This window comes from Chenopodium quinoa, unplaced genomic scaffold (genome assembly GCF_001683475.1).
Source record: "Chenopodium quinoa cultivar QQ74 unplaced genomic scaffold, ASM168347v1, whole genome shotgun sequence".
Classification (NCBI taxonomy): Eukaryota; Viridiplantae; Streptophyta; class Magnoliopsida; order Caryophyllales; family Amaranthaceae; genus Chenopodium; species Chenopodium quinoa.
Window position 1 is genome coordinate 4,360,690 of NW_018742484.1, and position 19,170 is coordinate 4,379,859.

At 32.5% G+C, this 19,170-nt stretch overlaps 2 protein-coding genes and 1 pseudogene across 3 annotated transcripts; 2 read left to right on the forward strand and 1 right to left on the reverse strand.

Moving 5' to 3' along the window:
• Window positions 1–424: 424 nt before the first annotated feature.
• On the forward strand, window positions 425–5,873 carry LOC110719470 (probable LRR receptor-like serine/threonine-protein kinase At1g63430). 2 transcript variants are annotated; one of them, XM_021898424.1, is made up of 13 exons: window positions 425–1,091; window positions 1,283–1,421; window positions 1,519–1,590; window positions 1,679–1,822; window positions 1,909–2,058; window positions 3,164–3,280; window positions 3,370–3,434; window positions 3,834–4,088; window positions 4,201–4,409; window positions 4,490–4,622; window positions 4,714–4,883; window positions 5,051–5,266; window positions 5,376–5,873. In XM_021898424.1, the coding sequence occupies exons 1-13, from the start codon at window positions 1,007–1,009 to the stop codon at window positions 5,619–5,621; spliced, it is 2,001 nt and encodes a 666-aa protein (XP_021754116.1). In that variant the 5' UTR covers window positions 425–1,006; the 3' UTR covers window positions 5,622–5,873. The 2 variants fall into 2 exon arrangements, with proteins under 2 accessions (XP_021754116.1, XP_021754117.1); XM_021898425.1 differs by having other exon boundaries at window positions 4,204–4,409.
• Window positions 5,874–11,028: 5,155 nt separating this feature from the next.
• LOC110719175 lies at window positions 11,029–15,160 on the forward strand (annotated as a pseudogene).
• Window positions 15,161–15,762: 602 nt separating this feature from the next.
• Window positions 15,763–18,461, reverse strand: LOC110719471 (F-box protein SKIP23-like). The gene is made up of 2 exons (XM_021898426.1): window positions 18,240–18,461; window positions 15,763–17,052 (listed from the first exon to the last, which is right to left on the reverse strand). The coding sequence occupies exon 2, from the start codon at window positions 16,861–16,863 to the stop codon at window positions 15,859–15,861; it is 1,005 nt and encodes a 334-aa protein (XP_021754118.1). The 5' UTR covers window positions 16,864–17,052; window positions 18,240–18,461; the 3' UTR covers window positions 15,763–15,858.
• Window positions 18,462–19,170: the final 709 nt, after the last annotated feature.

Here is a 19,170-nt window from a genome sequence, read left to right on the forward strand (position 1 = left end):
CTCTTTATATTTATCTCTAATCTTAAAATACAACACAAATACCGACGATATAATTTTAGTAAATGACAAAAAAAGTAGTTAAACTTACACCACAATAAATTTATTATTGTATTACCTAATTGGAGTGGATTAACTCTGTCCACTCTGATTTAACTTTTATGTATACACTTAATTAGAGGTGATGAACTCTAATTACCACTAATTAACCTTGAAACTTATACTCCATATTATTCAATATCAAAAGTAGTTACTAAACATGAAATCAAAGTTTGAGTAAAACAAGTTAAGTAAAATTAATTAGTTTTACTTGTCAAAAAAAAAAAAAAAATTAGTTTTAGTCAAACCGTCTTCTTAGAAACTATCTCCACTTGATTATCATCAACAAACCTTATTTTGATTTTTTTTTTTAAAAAAGCGCAAAACGAAAAAGGAAACCAAAAACGCGGAATTAAAACATCTCATCAACCTATCATTCAAAAACATTCTGTAAAATCTTTTTGCCACCTTCATCTTTCTTTTTCCTTTTTGTTTTTTATAATTTTTTTTTAAATTTTTTATAATAATTTCTTTAATTAATTTATCCAATTAATTCAATTTTTTTCTCCTTATTTTCTCTCTCCTAACAACACCCTATATTCTCTCTCTCACCTAGCAGCAACCAAAGCCTCACTTTGAATCTAAGCCATTTTCCATCACTTTTTTAACTTCCCACTTCTTCCATTTTCTTCCTTTTTTTTTTCTTCTTGATTTTATTATTACTCATTCACTTACTTACTTACCGTTACTCTAATTTCAGTGACTAATAATTCATTGAACTTTGTGTCAAATTTTATTTTTGTTAATTTCTCCTCGAAATTCCCACTTCTCCAAGTTAGTGAAATTCCTGTCGTTTCATTGTTTTTGCTCCATTTTTTTTTTTCTGTTCTTCTTACTATTTGAATGAGTTCTTTAATTGGCGTGTTTCTTGTAAAAATTTGCTCCCCAAATTAAGTGGGTTAGTAAAAAAATGGGTGCATTAACTTGGGTTCTGCTTCAATTCACCATTTTTGGAGCTTTAACTGTAACTTGCGACTCATTTGTGTCTGTTGAAGGTAATCCTTTATTCTCTCTTAGATCTTCGAATTTTATAATCATTTTTGCCAAGATTTAGTTGAATTTTTGTGGGAAATTATTTAATTGTTCTGGGTATTTCTTGATTTTGCTTGCTATATTTGGGGTGTTAATTTTGTCCTGATTTAGAAATGTGGTTAATTTTTTTATTTATTTTTTTGTTGGATTCTAGTTTGGGCACTTACTGCTTTTAAAGAAGCCATATATGAAGACCCATATCTGGTATTGGCTGATTGGAATGGGTTAGATGTAACCCCTTGTCAATGGTCTGGTGTTACTTGTTCAATTGCTAAAGATCATGTTGTTAAGCTGTAAGCTATTTTAAATAAATTTATAATCTTATGTATTGTGATTATATGGAATTTCAATCATTATTGTATAATATAATGTATGATTTGTGTATTTCAGGAATATTTCTGGGTCATCTTTGAAGGGATTTATTGCCCCTGAATTGGGTCTACTGAATTACTTACAAGAACTGTATGTTGTTTGTTTGATAATTACTGTTGAATTTGTATTTGATGAAATTGGGTTTATGTTTGAATTGATGAAGTAATGTCATTTTCAGAACTCTTCATGGTAATCATTTGATTGGGATAATACCTAAAGAAATCGGGTTGTTGAAGAATCTTACAGCGTTGGATCTCGGAGCAAACCAGTTATCTGGGCCGATTCCTCATGAGATAGGAAATTTGAGTAGCATTAAGAAGATGTATGAATTAATTTGGTGTCATTACTTGTAGTTTGTTTTGTTTTTGTTTGATTTTGTTTCTAAGTTTAATCCTTTGATATATGCAGTAATCTACAGTCAAATGGATTGACTGGAATTTTACCTCATGAGCTTGGAGATTTGAAGTCTCTTCAGGAGCTTCACTTGGACAGAAATAAGCTCCAAGGAACTGTGCCTGGTGCTGCCACAGCGGATTTTAAACCCAACATGCACGGAATGTAAGTGTCGTTCACACAAAGCAAATTTTACCATGAATTTTCTAGAGAAAACTATGGCTTGTCAAATAATGTCTATAAATCTAATCCTTTGATGAAAGTTGTTGTTTTTTGTAGTGAATCTGCTTGACATGTATTACTTTCAATAGTTGCTTAGTGTGAAAAGAAAAATTTGCACTTGTTATGTCTTTGTATGTAGAAGCTTTTGTCTTTAATTGTCAATTAGTTGATATTCGTTAAGAGCACATCAATTAATCCGGTCCTCAAAGAGTATCTATGGAAAAGATTAGAATTTCTTGCAGGATGATGTAGTTCTAGTGAATGCTGGCAACTTCCCTTTAAAGTCCATAGTCCTTTCTCCTGGTGGCTCTATTTTTTAAGAATGGTTTTAGAAGCTTATAAAAAATCTAGGGACTGAACTTAATTATACTTTTCTTTGCTAGAATTTAGAAGCCCTGTTGAGTTTATCGAGAAGGATTCTAGTAGTAATAAAGTCTTGAGTAGCTTCAATCATTACAAGATCCCACTGGTTTTTGTGGTCATGTTTTGAGAAAAAAGTAACTTGCAGATCATGTGCCTTTGGCTTCTTTAATTAAGCCATGTTATAGTTGACTTAAAATAGAAAGCATATGATTGACACCAATAGTTGTCAATAACAGTTCATTCAACTGCTTTCTAGAAGTTGTGCTAATGATGATTAGGGAGTATAGGGACTCTTGGGATAGTGCTTATATTCTTAAACTTTCAGTGCGGAATGTTGATTGTTGAGTAAGCATGATACATCCGGGGGACCTATATATGTCAGCTGACAAGGGTTAACATTCTTCAGCATATTTGCTTTCACTTTGCTATATCGACAAAAATGTAGTTTAGAAGTACTATTACAAATTTAGTAACGCTAATAATCTTGATATACTATAAGTTCAGTGATGCCATATAACATGTACCCTGTAGGTAGAATAGATTGTATCTGTTTCATATCTCTAAATCCCAAATTATTACCTTTTGAAATTTTAGACTAGAATATCCAATGCCTACAACCATTATATGCTTTCTTTTAATGTGCAAAATTTAGAGCTGTGTTGTTGATTTGGTCTGGAATTTTCAGGTATGCAACCAATGGGAATGCTACAGGTCTTTGTCGCTTGCCTCAGCTAAAAGTTGCTGATTTCTCATATAACTTCTTTGGTGGAAGCATCCCAAAATGCTTGCTACATCTGCCAAGGTTGGTTTAAAAATGATATTCTCTTCTGTGCTCCCACATCTCATGGCCTCTTGCATGCAATTGCTGATTTTGTTTTACATCTTCTGCAGTGCAAGCTTTCAGGGTAACTGTCTTGAGGGCAGGGGTTTGAAACAGCGCTCGGATGCACAATGTGGTAAGTAGAAGTTAAACTGGAACTTATCTGCTCGATATGTTTCTCTTGCTTTATCCATTCAAGACTAGGAAGGTGGAAGAATAGGAACTTTGAAAGCCTTTTAAATTAAGAATTTATATTGGTCTTCTTGCTAAGTCCAATTACTGTCTTTGGAATGAGTGAAATAAAGGAAATAAGATAAACACTATGAATGTCTATGAAATCAGTTTATGCTTTTGCTAGAAGCAACAGTATGTAAGAATTGATGTTCTTTTGGAAACACTCTTAAGTCTTAATAATGCAAATATGTACCATGAGCCTCCTTTTGAGGCGGCTAACTCTGGTATTAGAATATGGATTATTCCATTTTTTTAAATGCTTCAATATGGAGGGGCCATGATTATATTGTGCTTATCACAGGATCTTCTATAAATGCCAAATCTCATTCAAATTCCAATGCCAGCGCAAAGCACAAGTCTTTAGAAGATGAAGCCAAGCACCGGAGATCGAGACCTACTTGGCTTTTAGCTTTAGAAATTGTGACTGGGACCATGGTTGGCATTCTCTTTGTCACTGCTATGATAACTACATACAAAAGGTGCAACAACAAATCATCTATGATCATCCCTTGGAAGAAATCTGGAAGTGACAAAGAACGCTTGGCAGTATATATTGGTAACTTTTTCCGCTATCAACTATACTCTCCTGTTTCCTAATTAACATAGACAAAAGCTATATTTGCTGATTATTTGCTTCTGATTTTTCTGTTCAATAATAATCTCATCAGCAGATTCTGAGTTGTTGAGAGATATACAAAGATTCAACAGACAAGACCTTGAAGTAGCTTGTGAAGATTTTAGCAATATCATTGGATCTTCCTCTGATAGTATGATTTACAAAGGCACTATGAAAGGTGGATCTGAGATTGCAGTTATATCCTTCTGCATCAAAGAAGAGCAGTGGACTGGCTATCATGAGCTTTATTTCCAGAGAGAGGTACTGCTGCTGTTTTGGCCCTGATTTATTGATAGTTTTGAGATTTTGATTCTTACTTGTCTAAACTATACCGTGATCAGGTAGCAGATTTAGCAAGGCTTAATCATGAGAATGCTGCTAAGCTGCTGGGTTATTGCCGAGAGACTCCTCCTTTCACAAGGATGCTTGTTTTTGAATATGCATGTAATGGAACTCTGTATGAACACCTGCATTGTAAGTGAATTGTCCTCTATCTCAGTTAATTGTGCCTGTCTTACTCATAAGTAATAGAAGTATTGATGTTGTGTTGAAATTGAAATTGTAGCCATGTTTGCTGATGGAGAAGGCTGCCAGCTGTCCTGGACACGACGTATGAAAATCATAATAGGCATCGCCCGTGGATTGAGATATCTTCATACAGAACTTAACCCTCCATTCACTATATCCGAGCTGAATTCTAGTGCTGTATATCTTACTGAAGATTTTTCACCCAAGGTTAAATATATAATCTTCTATTTTTTGTTTCTTTCCTAAGTACTCTTTGCATTTTGGTTGGATATTTTATAACATTATTAATAACGAGTAGATCATATTTAGATATGCTTGATATTATGATAATTGATCCAAGAACTATTGAATCAAACTTGAAACGTTTCTTGCAGCTGGTTGATTTTGAAAGCTGGAAGACTATCATTGCAAGATCGGAGAAGAATTCTTCTGCTATAGATAGTAATGGTGCTATCTGTGTTCTGCCACGTTCAATCGAGGCACGTCATTTAGACATTAAGGGTAACGTTTATGCATTTGGAGTACTCCTGCTCGAGATAGTCAGTGGCAGACCACCCTTCTCCAAAGACACAGGAAGCTTGGTAGATTGGGTACAAAACCTGGATTGCTGTTCTTTGAAGTTATTATGGACTGTACTTAGTAAAAACAAAGAAAATTATTTTAAATTACTTTGCATTAATAGTTAGTTTCTTGTTTCAGGCTAGGGAGTACCTTGAGGTAGCTGAAGTTATGCCCTATATCGTAGAGAAACAATTGAAGCATTTTGAATATGAGGACCTCAAAGCGGTTTGTGAGGCAGCAAGTCTTTGTCTGAATCCTGATCCTGTCAAGCGACCATTGATGCACGACTTGTGCACTTTGCTCGAGAGCCGCATTGATCTCTCTATGTCAGCTGAGCTCAGATCATCTTCTTTGGCGTGGGCAGAACTGGCACTGTCAACATGATCATAGTTGAAACTAACATACTTACTGTAAAGCAAATTATAGTTTTGATGATACCTCTTCGATTCTTTTCCCCACCCCTCTCCCCATCTCTCATCGGGTTTTCATCCTTGAAGATCATGTAAAGTTTTTTTTTCGGCTTCTGGCTTAGGAAAATATATAGGAAAGTTTTATGGATGCCATGAATGTACACCGAGTATCTTGCTAGTAGATTGATATTACCAAAGTTAATGAAGATATCTTTGCATTATCTCAGTCTCTCCAAAACTGTTTCCTTGTGGTCTAGTGGATTGATATTATTGAGTACAAATAATAGTTTTGATGATACCAGTTAAAATATTTTATTAAACAAATACCTACTTAGTAATTTTTATTTTATAATAGTATGAATTAGATGATCCACTTTAATTAATCAGAGTTACATGTAATGTTAGAAACAATTTGAAACGAACCCCTATTTAGTTCATCTGGCTTATCTAAGTTCAATATACAACTAAAATAATTTTTATAAAAAATTTGTTTTATTAAATCAATATTATATTAGTTAGTCTTGTAGACTTGTAGTATGGAGTAATTTGTTTTTTTTCCATTTCATCCAGAGATTGAATTTGAAGACATAAATATCCAATATAGTTGGAGAACTAGGAGTTGGTATCCCTAATTAAATGAGGAAAATGGAAGTATTACTAACTAAAGCAACTTTTAAGCTATTTTAAAGCAATGCTATGATTTTGCTTCATTGTTACTCAAAGTAATGGACTCTAACAATACAACCCCATCTCTTTTTGTGGGTCAAGAGGGACTCTAGTCTCAAGCATTGTATTATTTGTACAAGTTGTTGGTGTTGGTAAAATGGTAATGACTACTTTAACTAGTAAAGAAAAGCTAAAGCCCTCCACAGATTTCACATGATGATGTTGTGGTGCAATTTTGTGTCATCAAAGGCAATGTGCCAATGTACTTGGATTTAAATACGTGTACTCGTAGGAAGTTTGAATATATTAGATTTTTTTTTTTTTTTTTTTTTTTTTTTTTTTCAGAAACGTCAAAATGTTTCAAATATATTGATAATGTTTTATACATATATAAAATAAGTAATACAGAGTACTATCATTTAGAAAGGAATAAATATATCTATTTTTAGAGAGTTGTTTATTATTTGTCTTAAAACTAACTTCTCTTTCATTCTCAAAAACTAAATTTGACAATCATGAATTTCCTCGAAAGATCTTTCATGGCATATATTAGGTAAGTGCTGGCCTGTTGGGGACTTCTTTCTTAATAGCATCTAATTAAAGTAGGTCAGTGTAACAGAAATATTTCTTCTAAAACATCATTGGTTGGATTCATACCCTTTTAATATAATAAAAAAAAATTGAAGAAAAACTAAGCTAACTACTACACCGACTTCCCCGTCAAAAAAAAAAAAAAAACTACTACACCGACTTTGCTTGCTTGAGCTTATATTTTAGTGCTAATCTCAAGAGTTGGAACCAAATGACTTACCTCATTCCGGTACAAATCTTATCTGTTAATCTTGTATGATTGTCTAAAATTTTCAAGTTTCACAATTATTTTACCTCAATTTATACTGTATAACAGTATAAGATAAACATTTCCATGCAAGATTTCATTGTATTTGAAGAGAGCGAGTTCCTAGTCTAATACGAAGTTAATTGTTAATCAGATAAGTAATTACACTAATAAAAAAGTACAGTATATAGGGTTAGGATCAGTTTTACTCCTTAAATAAAAGATAAATGCTAAACAATACCATCGCTTCTGCTCATTTTACAACATATAATCAGGGCTTCCTTAATTTTACTGTTTTTATGTGCTGAATTTTATATGTTGTTAATGTAGGATGACAAAGCCTAAGACTACAAATGAAACTGGAAAACCACCAGAGAGAAAGGAAATGGTTGCTACAGCTGTTTGGAGACTCCATATCCAAAGAAAATTCCACAAATTAGTGGTTGTTGTTGACAACAATGTGGAGTGTAGAAGATCAATTGAAGAGCTTTTTAACAAAGCTAGAAAAGAAGTTGAAAGCCCATTGGAAGCACTTACATATCTGATGAAGAAATTACAGAAAATGATGAAGATATTATAGCTAATCCAAAGGAAAAGAAACAAAAGTATGTAAGCAATGACCGTCCGAATAGTATCCTTGAAGTGAAGACTAATATTGCTAGAGGAAAAAACTACATCAAGTGAAGAAGCTAAAAAAAAGAAAAGAGAAGTCACCACAAGTACCAATTAATCACTAGGAAAGAAGAAAGTTAAATGCATATCAGTTTTTGATTTTGATAATGTAACAAATTGATATTATCATTAGACCTTATTTCCTTATACATTTGATAACTTGCATTGCCAAGTGTTATATCTTTTTTTATCAAAGGTGTTATATCTTTTTTTGTCTTAACAATGAGTTGTAGTATAAATGAGTACTTGTAATCTAACCATTTGAAAATTGAGAAAAAGTATTCTAACCATTTGCAAAATGAGCAAATTTAATGAGATATGCCTAAACAATAAATTCAGTAGATATTTGGCATAGTTGAAAATAATGAGCAAAAAAATTTAAGCATTTGACAAATAAACAAAAAAAAAAAAAAAATTAAGCATTTGACAAATGCACTTCAGAATGTGTCTAATTTGAGGTTAAGAGGTAGCATTATGCATAGTCATTACCTAAATCGAAAACGTGATGCGAAACATGACTACATGAGAAGCATGTTTTATTGTGTAAATGTTAATCCAGAGTGAAACAAATTGGTTTTTTATCTGAAATCTTCTGAAATTAGCATGACCAAATGAACAAAACATAAGCATATGACAAATGAGCAAAAAATAAAATAAAATTAAGCATTTGACAAATGAGCAAAGAATTTTTAAGCATTTGACAAATGAGCAAATTTTAATCATACTTCCATACACATTCAAAGTGATGCTATAAGTTCTATTGTTCTAATAAGATTTAAAATAAGAATGTAAAAAGTTCTAAAGTTTATACAAGTTCTAAGTCTTAAGAGAATTCCAATTAAAACTAAATTCAGCTTTTTTTCTTCCTTAGAGATTTGTTTGACATTCCTTTAGTTCAATGGCTGGCAAAATATGCACCATTAACTTTACTTGATAAGATTGAGTGACAATATTTCATCTGAAGCTTTTCAATGATGGTTAACTGCAAAAAAAGAACATAACAAATAATGAATATACATTGATTAGATAAAATTAACTAACTTGACAAAAAACAAACAAAAATACAACAACTAGTTCAGTAAATTTGAAACTTTTCAGCTTTGATGTTCTTAGGAAATTAATCAGATTTAGCCTTCTCTTTACCTTTACCAACAACCTTATGTTTACCTTTACCAACAACCTTCTGTATTTCTACTTTTTTTGTTCAAAATATTTTTCCCTTTATCCCTCATAGTTAATATTTTAAACCTCTTCAACTTATATTCTACGTTAAAAGTCTGATTATCGGAACATTGTGGCTGAACTTGTTGCGCATAATCATTAACATCAGGAGCTTTACTGCAATACAAATAAGCAAATAATCATTTCTGGTACAAAAACACTAGTATATTAGGCAAAAGCACTAGTATACCACCCATGCTATTCATTTTTGTTACACAAAAGCACAGGCTATTATACAATGGGTAAACATAATCATTATCAGAACCACCAGTATATTGGGCAAACAATAAAAATTAAAATGAGCAAACATATGAATGAGAACTAAAATAAAATGAACGAAAATATAAATGAGCAATCGATAGCACACTTTCAACAGCATTGGGAACTCACAAATAACTGTAGCATGTTCATAATTGTACCAGATATACCTGATTGCTGTACAATCAAATAGAGCATGTGAAATTGTCTCCACCTCACTCTCACAAACAAAAAAAAATGAGAAAAATATACCATGCAAATGAGAACAAAAATATAAATGAGCAAAAAAACACAAAATGAGCAAAAAAAAAATAAAAAATGAACAAACATAGAAAAAATGAGCAAACATAAAACAGAAATTATACAACAAATTGAGCAACATGAGCAATTCATCACACATAAAAGAAAAACAATTACACCAAAAAAATGAGCAAAAGAGCAATTAATGACATATTAATGAAATTGAAACAAAAATATATGAAACTTAAGAAGAATAATTAATACTCCATACAAAATTAAGCAAAATAAAAATTGAGCACAAAATTTTATACGAATTTTAGTTGAGCAAAAAATTCTGAAAAAATTGAGCACAAAAAGTTTATACGAAGTATAATTAGTCACACGAAAGTACATGAAACTTAATTCGAAGTAGAATTGAACAAAAATACATGAAATTAATCATAATGTAACCAAAAATACAAACAAAAATTGAAAAAAATACAGAGAAAATTTACCTAGATTCCTCCATTGTGACAACTAGACGCAATTCAAAGGAAAATATGAAAAATGTAGATAAAGAACTCCGTAATTTGAAGACAGTAAAAGAAATTCGACTGAAAATGTAGATCAAAAAATTCTGGAAATTGACGATCAGAAGAGAGAGAAGGAAGAGAGAGAAAGAAGAAAGGAAGAGAGAAATTATAGAAGAAGAATAAAAAAACGAGTAAAGTATGAAACCCAGTAATCATGCAATAAAAAATGAGTAAATGACGGTTATACCCTGGGTGTACCGTACACCCAGGTATATAACACTGATTCCACCAATATCAAGACTCGAACCTCATACAATAACTACAACCACGAAAAGTGAACAAAAGAAGGAGAAACACTAGAAAATCCACAAAAACACAAAATAAGAGTGAATAAGGAAATTAAAGAGAAAATGAATAAAACGAATCATCTATTAAGAAAGAAAACTATAAATAGAAAGTAAAAACAACCTAAAAATTTAGAGGTGATCATTGGGCGGGTCGGGCCGGAGCTAAAAAAATTTGCCCACTTCTCAGGCCGGGTCGGGCCAAAAAAATCAACTAAATATGCATAAAAACGCATTTCCAAACCCGCTCAAAAAAAATCAGACCGGGTCGGGCCCAACCCAATTTCGGGCCGAAAAATTCTGCCCGAAACCCGCCCAAAATCGAGCCGGGTCGGACTGGGCCATACTTGATCAAGTCTATAAAAATTCATCAAATATGGCACTCATGACTCATCAAATTCCCCCTATGTTGACGTCCTTACCCTTACTAACGCATTTGAATTGTCATATCCACCTCCATATAAAACGTTCCATGTTAATATGGCATATTAACAAGGATTTTCTCTCCTGTAGTTTTCGGACCCAAAAACAGAAGTGTCTCTCATCTTTCTCAGAAACTTTCTCCCATATTTTGTAAATTTTCCTTTCAAACCCTAATTCCCATTTTCCCTTCAATTTGCAAATGAGATTATGCCGCTTTGCTACTCTTGTAACGGTAAAACTTTCCGTTCTGAACGAGCCTTGCAGTTGCACAATGAACAGAGACACAGACATTACAAACATGAATGTAATCAATGCAAGGCCAGATTTCGCGAGAAGGATCAACTCCTCCAAAATCGTAAGCAAATTCATAATAAATTAGAGTATTGGGTAAGTTTCTGGGCTTTTGGTTATTTTTTGTTTGATTCTTGTAATTTTTTTTGTTAATCTTGATTCTTGAATGTTGATATATTTGTTTCAACTAACTTTAGTTTTTTTTTTTTTTTTTCTTTTTTTCTTTTTGTTATAATTCAAGAAACAACTCAATTGTCTGTGAAACTGTAAGTTGATTTAATTTCATTTGTATTTATGAATGGTGATTAATTGGAATTTCAATAAATTACATTATAATATAATGTATGACTGTGTATTTCAGGAATATTTCTGGGTTATCTTTGATTGGATTTATTGCTTCTGAATAGGGTCTACAACCGTATGTTGTTTGTTTGATAATTTCTATTGAATTTGTTTTTGATGAAATTGGGTTTATGTTTGAATTATTGAATAGATAAATAAGTTTCATTTTCAGAACTCTTCACGGTTATCATTTGATTGGGATTATACCTAAAATCGGATTATTGAAGAATCTTACAATCTTGGTTCTCGGTGCGAATCAGTTATCTGGGCAGATTCCTCAAGAGACAGGAAACTTGAGTAGCATTACGATGATGTATGAATTAATTTGGCGCCATTTTTTGTAGTTTGTTGCCTTTTTGTTTGATTAGTTTATTAGTTTAGCCGCTTGTTATGTGCAGTAATCTACAGTCAAATGGATTGACTGGAATGCTATCTCATGAGCTTGGAGATCTGAAGTCTCTCCAAGGAACTGTGCCTGGTGCTTCCACTGCAGATTTTAAACCCAGCATGCATGGAATGTAAGTGTCGTTTAAATCTAATCCTTTAATAAAAGTTGCTTTTCGTAGTGAATATTCTTGATTGACATCAATAGCACTTAGTCTGAAAACAAAACTTGCACTTGTTATGTCTTTGTATGTATGGACTATGACTGTAGAAGCTTTTGTCTTTAATTGTCAATTAGTTGATATTCATTCAGACCATAGAGTCATCAATTAATTTATTCCTCTATGAGTGTCTATGGAAAATATTAGAATTTATTGTAGAATGATGTAATTCTAGTGCATGTTGGCAACTTCCCTTTAAACTCCATAATCCTTTCTCCTAGTGGGTCTATTTTTTTAAAAAAATGGTTTTAGAAGCTTATTAAAAAAACAGTAGGGATTGAACTTAATTATACTTTTCTTCGCTAGAATTTGGAAGCCCTGTTGAGTTTATCGCGAAGGTTTTCAGTGTTAATAAAGTCCTGAGTAGCTTCAATCTTACACAATCCCACTGTTTTTTGAGGTCATGTTTTGAGAAGAGAGAAACTTGCAGATCATGTGCCTTTAGCTTCTTTAATCAAGCCATGTTATAGTTGACCTAAACAGAAAGCTATGATTGACCAATAGTTGTCAATAACAGTTAAATTTAACTGCTTTCTAGAAGTTGTGCTAATGATGATTAGGGAGTATTGGGTCATAGGGACTCTTGGGATAGTCCATATATTCTTAAACTTTCAGTGGTGAATGTTGATTGTTGAGTGGGACGAATCTGGGGACTTTTATGTCAGCTGACAATGATGAACATTTCTTCAGCATATTTGCTTTCGCTTTGCTTTATTTACTAAAATGTAGCTCTGGAATTACTATTACAAATTACTATTAAAAATCATGAGATGCTATAAGTTCAGTGATGCCATCATATATGTACCCTGAAGATAGAATAGATTGTATCTGTTGCACATCTCTTATTCCCATATTTCTTACTTTTTGTAATTTAAGACTAGAATATCCAATGCCTACAATCATTCTTTGCTTTCTATTAATGTGCAATTATAGAGCTGTGCTATTTATTTGGTTTGGAATTTTCAGGTATGCAATCAATGGGAATGATACTGGTTGTTGTCTCTTGCCTCAGCTGAAAGTTGCTGATTTCTCATTTAACTTCTTTGGTGGAAGCATCCTGAAATGCTTGCTACATCTGCCAAGGTTGGTTTTGAAATGATATGCTCTTCTGTCCTCCCACTTCTCATGGTAAATTTCTCTTGCTTGCAAATGCTGACTTTGTTTTACATCTTCTGCAGTGCAAGCTTTCAGGGTAACTGTCTTGAGGGCAAGGGTTTGAAACAGCGCTCTGATGCTCAAAGTGGTAAGTAGAAGTTAAACTGGAATATTATCTGCTCGTTCTGTTTCCCGTTCTTTAACCAATCAAGACTATTTCCTATCCATTCTTTTGCTCCAAGGAAGGTGAAATAATAGGAACTTTGAAAGCCTTTTTAGAGTAAGGATTATTTTGGCCATCTAGCTAAGTCAAATCACAGTCTTTGGAAAGAGTGAAAAAAAGGATATAAGATAAACACTGAATATATATGATGTTCTTTGGGAAACTCTTAATTTAATAATGCAAATATGCACCAATTTTAGCGCCTCCTTTCAAGGCGGCTAACTCTGGTTTTAGAATGTGGACGATTCCATTATTTATTTATAATGCTTCAATATGGAGGGGCCATGATTTATATTGTGCTTATCACAGGATCTTCTAAATCTGGCAAATCTCATTTAAATTCCAATGCCAACGCAAAGCACCGGAGATCGAGACCTACTTGGCTTTTGGCTTTAGAAATTGTGACTGGGACCAGCATTCTGTATAACACTGCTCTGATAACTACTTACAAAAGGTGCAACGATAAATCAAGGCTAAATCATGAGTATACTGCTAACCTGCTGGGTTATTATCAAGAGACTCCTTTCACAAGGATGCTTGTGTTTGAATATGCGTTTTATGGAACTTTGTATGAACACCTGCATTGTAAGTAAATTGTCCACTTTCTCAGTTAATCATGTCGGTCTTACTCATAAGGTGACATAATTTTTTATGCTGTGTTTAAATTGAAATTGTAGCCATTTTTGCTGATGGAGAGGCTGCCAGCTGTCTAGGACATGGCGTATGAAAATCATAATAGGCATTGCCCATGTATTGAGATGTCTTCATACAGAACTTAATCCTGCATTTACTATATCAGAGCTGAATGGTAGTGCTGTATATCTTACTGAAGATTTTTCACCCAAGGTAAGATATATAATTTCTTTCCTATGCAATCTTTTTCGTTTTGGTTGGATATCAGGTTATATGCTTGATATATTATGATAATTGATCCAAGAACTATTATATCAAACTTGAAACTTGTTTTGCAGTTGGTTAATTTTGTAAGCTGGAAGACTATCATTGCAAGATTGGAGAAATTTGCTTCTGCCATAGATAATATATGTGTTCTACCAAATTCAATTGAGGCACGTCATTTAAACATAAAGGGTAACGTATATGCATTTGGAGTATTCCTGCTCGAGACAGTCAGTGGCAGACCACCCTTCTCTGAAGACACTGAAAGCTTGGTAGATTGGGTATGATATGTGCGTTATGTTCTTTGGAATATTGTGGACTGTATATTGTAATAATTCCCTGCATTAATATTTAGTGTCTTGTTTCAGGCCAGGAAGTATCTTGAGCTTGAGGTACCTGAAGTAATGCACTGTATTGCAGAGAAACAGTTGAAGCATTTTGAATTTGAGGACCTGAAAGCGGTTTGTGAGACAGCAAGTCTTTGCCTGAATCCTGATCCTGTGAAGCAAACATTGAAGCATCACTTGTGCACTTTTCTGGAGGTCTGCACTGATCTTGCTATGTCAGCTGAGCTCAGATCATTTTCCTTGGCGTGGGGGTCGTGGGCAGAATCGGCACTCTTGACATGAGCAGTACATGATAAACAGTTAGCAGAGACTGAAAAACACATAAGAAGCTAAATGATAGTTTTGTATATTTTAAATACCTCTTTTGATTTTTTTTCCCCCCACTCTCCCCATCTCTCATCGGATTTTTCATCCTTGGGGATCATGTAAAGTTTTTTTTTTGACTTCTAGCTTAGGAAAATATATAGAAAAACTGTGTATGCCATAAGCGTGAAGTCAGTGAAGCAAACAAAGTCAATAAATGGCATTGAGAGCAACAAGTCACTGAGTTTGTTTTTAAATTCTCTGCATAATTCCATATAACTATATATGATACAACCTTCCTAAGAGCTAAATGCTATAAGAATTGTATATTTCTGCTGAACCCTAAGAAATGTAGTATTATATACGAAGTAGGTTATATATGAAAATGTAGAACATTAATCATGAAAATGTAGTGATATAGGTAGTATATATAATGAATAAGTGTATATATCTTATCAATAACATTGTAATATTGGTCAATATATAAGGAGCGAGGTATAATTCTACTATCTTGTCAGAAATGAAGCTGCCTACAGGATATGTCCCTTGAATTCTCTCTCACTTTATGTATTTTACGTTGCTATGTTATCAACACCCAAATCACTGATGAAGAAACAAGAATATATCAAAATGTCACAATATAACATACTAAAGAAGACAGTTATGTAAGAGATTAATGGTATTTCTCTATTGAGGAACAAAAATTCATTTGGAAAGCATAAGAAAAACCAATCTTCTTTTCTTTAATTTGTATCATGAGCATCTGATTCTCTGGGTTAAAGCTCAAAAGAATTTGTTCAAAACTTAATAAATTGATACCTTCATTATAACTATAAAGTATTATAAAAATTTCAAATTAGTGATTATGCTTTATTTTGCACAGTTCATAAATTAAAATTTTCCCTAAATCAACAACATTACTAAGATGTTATGTCTAATAATGAGGGCGTTCCACCCAAATAGGTGGAGTAATAAAACAAAACTGTGATGGACCTTTATAAAACCGCTCAATGATTTTCCCTTCGGCTAAGTTGTATATACCCATATCTCCTCCTCCTCCTCCCAACTTAGAATCATTAAAAGCCTCTTCGTTGTCATCAGTAAAATAGATACAATTAGCCTTACAACCACGTTTATCCAAAGATGCATCTACAGAGAAGGTTGAAGATCCTAAGCCGACGAAGATGGCTCGATCGCCCACACCCTCAACTTTTTTAGCTTTCCCATTGTCAACATCCAACTCATATATCTCAAAATGAGTAGTCCAATAATCCGGTTCATCTATTTTTGGACACTCCAGTTCATCATCATCTCCAAGTAAATGCACATACCTATGTATCACCAATAATGTACTTTCCGCTTCCACTAGGTACAACTGTCCTGTTGATTGTTCCAATAAAACACCTTGATCAATTAAGTTTACCACGATTCGTGGTTGTCGCTTTGCTACCTCGACTCCGAAGGCTATAATTTTGCCTAAATGATCGATGGCATAGAATTCCCCTTTGAAAAAACACACATCATAAATCCAATCATTCGTCGTTGGAATAACAGTCCACTTGTGTTCCCCAGGTTTCCAAACAGCCAAACGTTGCGTTACGTCGAATATCATTGCAACTGCAATATCATCATCACAACAAGATGGCCACCCTGTTAGAATAAATTTGAAAAAGTGATACGTATAACTTCTGTCGTCCCACGGTTCATTCTGTAGTAGCATGCTAAGTGGAAGACTTGGTGGCTTTATTACTTTGCCGGAAACGGGATAAAAAAGGGAGATGTTATGGTTTCTCCGACTCACATAAATAAGCCACCCCTTGGAAGAAAAAAATCGGTGGTGGTCATCATCTTCTAGTCGGGGAAGATCAAATTTTCGAAACATGCGTTTAGACAGGCTGTAAAATCTACGGTATGAAGAGGTTGGAGGGTCAACTAGCATTAACCAAGGGTGTTGTCTGTTTTTAGATGGGCAGAAGTTGACACCCTTTGTTGCATCTCTCCACTTAGAAGAAACCTCTGAAAGAGTTTCGAAATCTTCCAATGATTCGACATGGTTCTGTTGCAATCTTTCTAGCAATGTCTTGTGGGATATCACTCCAATTTGCCATGCCAAATATTTGAAGCAGACCTTCAAGATTAAACACAAACAATAAGAATAAGAACAATTAAAACATAGTACTCACTTGTGAAATACAAGTTGATATTAGGATTGCCAGGAATTTCCCTAAGATCTTGTACTTTGTCTAAAGTACAAAAAAACAAAACTTTATGAAACAATTTAAAACAAGAATTTAATAAAGCATTTAAGGGATACGAAGCATTGACAATTTTAAACAATACCTATCCAGTATCCATGTATATTTGTGACAATCTTTAAATATTCATAATAATCAAAAAAATTGAAGCTACAATACAACTCCAGAAGAAAAAACCCAATTAATATAGTCTAATTGATAAACCCAACTAATGATCAGTAGTTAGTTCTCAGCTCCTAACAACTTGCAATCAAATATGGAGTACCCCGTACAATTTACAGTAATTTTAAATAAATAATTCGCGGAAAAACTCTGCTAAGAATAGAGTCAAAACCATTACAAAGTCGAAAAATTAAATAAATAAACTTCAAATCCAACCAATAAGCCTAATATCAATATCAGTTCGTCTAATTCTGAATGTAAATTAAAAATATATCAACTTCAATCCAACCAATTAAACTTTTTTTTTAAGGAAATAACCAATTAAACTTTTATCATTATCAATTCATCTAATTCTGAGCACAAATTATAAAATAATAATGATAATAATAATAATATATCAAACTTCAAATCCAACAAATTAAACTTATATCACTATCAATTTGCGTAATTCTGAATAAAAAATAAAAAAAAGCACCAAATCCAATAGATTAAATAAAAATGAATCTCAGTTCGTCTAATTCTGAATGCAAACAAAATAAAAATCAATTCTTCTAATTATGTATACAAAAATTAAAAAAAAAAAAAAACAAAAAAAAACTTCAAATCCAACCAATTAAACTTATATCAATTCGTTTGATTCCGAACAAAAAAAAAAAAAAAAAAAAAATCAAACTTTAAATCCAACCAATTAAACTAATATCAACATCAGTTCGTTTGATTCTGAAAAAAATATATCAAACTTGAAATCCGACCAATTAAAGCAATATCAATATGAATTCGTCTAATTATAAATATAAGAAAATAAAATAAAATAAACTCTGTTGTAAAAAGAAAAAACAAAATTAAGAAATAGACAATTACAATTAAAAAAAAGTAAATTGAAAGAGAGAGAACAAACCTTAGGAATAGAGTGCAGCAGACAGAAGTATTGAAGATGGAGTTTTTTTTTATTTAATTTAATTTAATTTTTGTTATCAATAAGATGAGGGAGATCGAAGAAGAGTATATGGGAATATATGAGGAAAAGAGGGCAAAAGGTACCGTATATATAATTATACACTTAGTATACTTCGCATAGGAGTAAACTCTTAAGAAAATGTCAAATGAAGTTCACATGAGTTTGGCTTATAACTCATCACATGAGCTATATTTAGGACAATAATTTGTATATAAGTATAATTATGTAACATACTTTATGGGCAATATTTGCCTATAAATAAGTTCACTATCTTGTGAACTAGTAGAGTAAGAAGAAAAACCGACATTCTCTAATTGCTCTTTTGCTCTCTTCCATCTCCATCATCATAAAATATACAATATCATAGTTACCTCTTAACACGTTATCAGCACCAGTTACTAGTCAGGTATATTTATACCTACTTCTCAAAATTATAACAAATAAATACTATCTACTTCTAAATATTTTGAGGAGTATGCTCTATAGTTGCCCATATTTTGGGATCCTCTATACCAGAAACTCAAACATTTATTATATCTATATCTCAAAACAACGGTGAAAAATATCCTTACTTATGAATTTATTACTATCTTGCCTTGTTTTATTTATGTTGGTATCTTGGTTTATGTTTGATTCATACATGTTGATATTACATACTCACCTTCTATGTAAAATTTAATTTTAGTAATTATAATTAGTAGTAACTTTGCATGCATATTATTAATTAAATTGACAAAAAGATGCAACCTTTTATACTTATTATTTTTCTTTCTTTTACGAACTTTTTGTGTTTCTTTCCGTTTTCGAACCCATGATCTTTTATAGATATTAGGGCTCTCGAACCACTATGACTTGCATTCCCAGTGTGATA

What these genes read in the sequence shown, in the direction of transcription:
- LOC110719470 (XM_021898424.1), top strand. Translation starts at nt 1,007, where the DNA reads ATGGGTGCATTAACTTGGGTTCTGCTTCAATTCACCATTTTTGGAGCT. An exon ending in AAACCCAACATGCACGGAAT is followed by an intron (nt 2,059 to 3,163) that starts GTAAGTGTCGTT and finishes TGGAATTTTCAG; the next exon opens with GTATGCAACCAATGGGAATG. An exon ending in CTGAAGATTTTTCACCCAAG is followed by an intron (nt 4,884 to 5,050) that starts GTTAAATATATA and finishes CGTTTCTTGCAG; the next exon opens with CTGGTTGATTTTGAAAGCTG.
- LOC110719471 (XM_021898426.1), bottom strand. Translation starts at nt 16,863, where the DNA reads ATGCTAGTTGACCCTCCAACCTCTTCATACCGTAGATTTTACAGCCTG.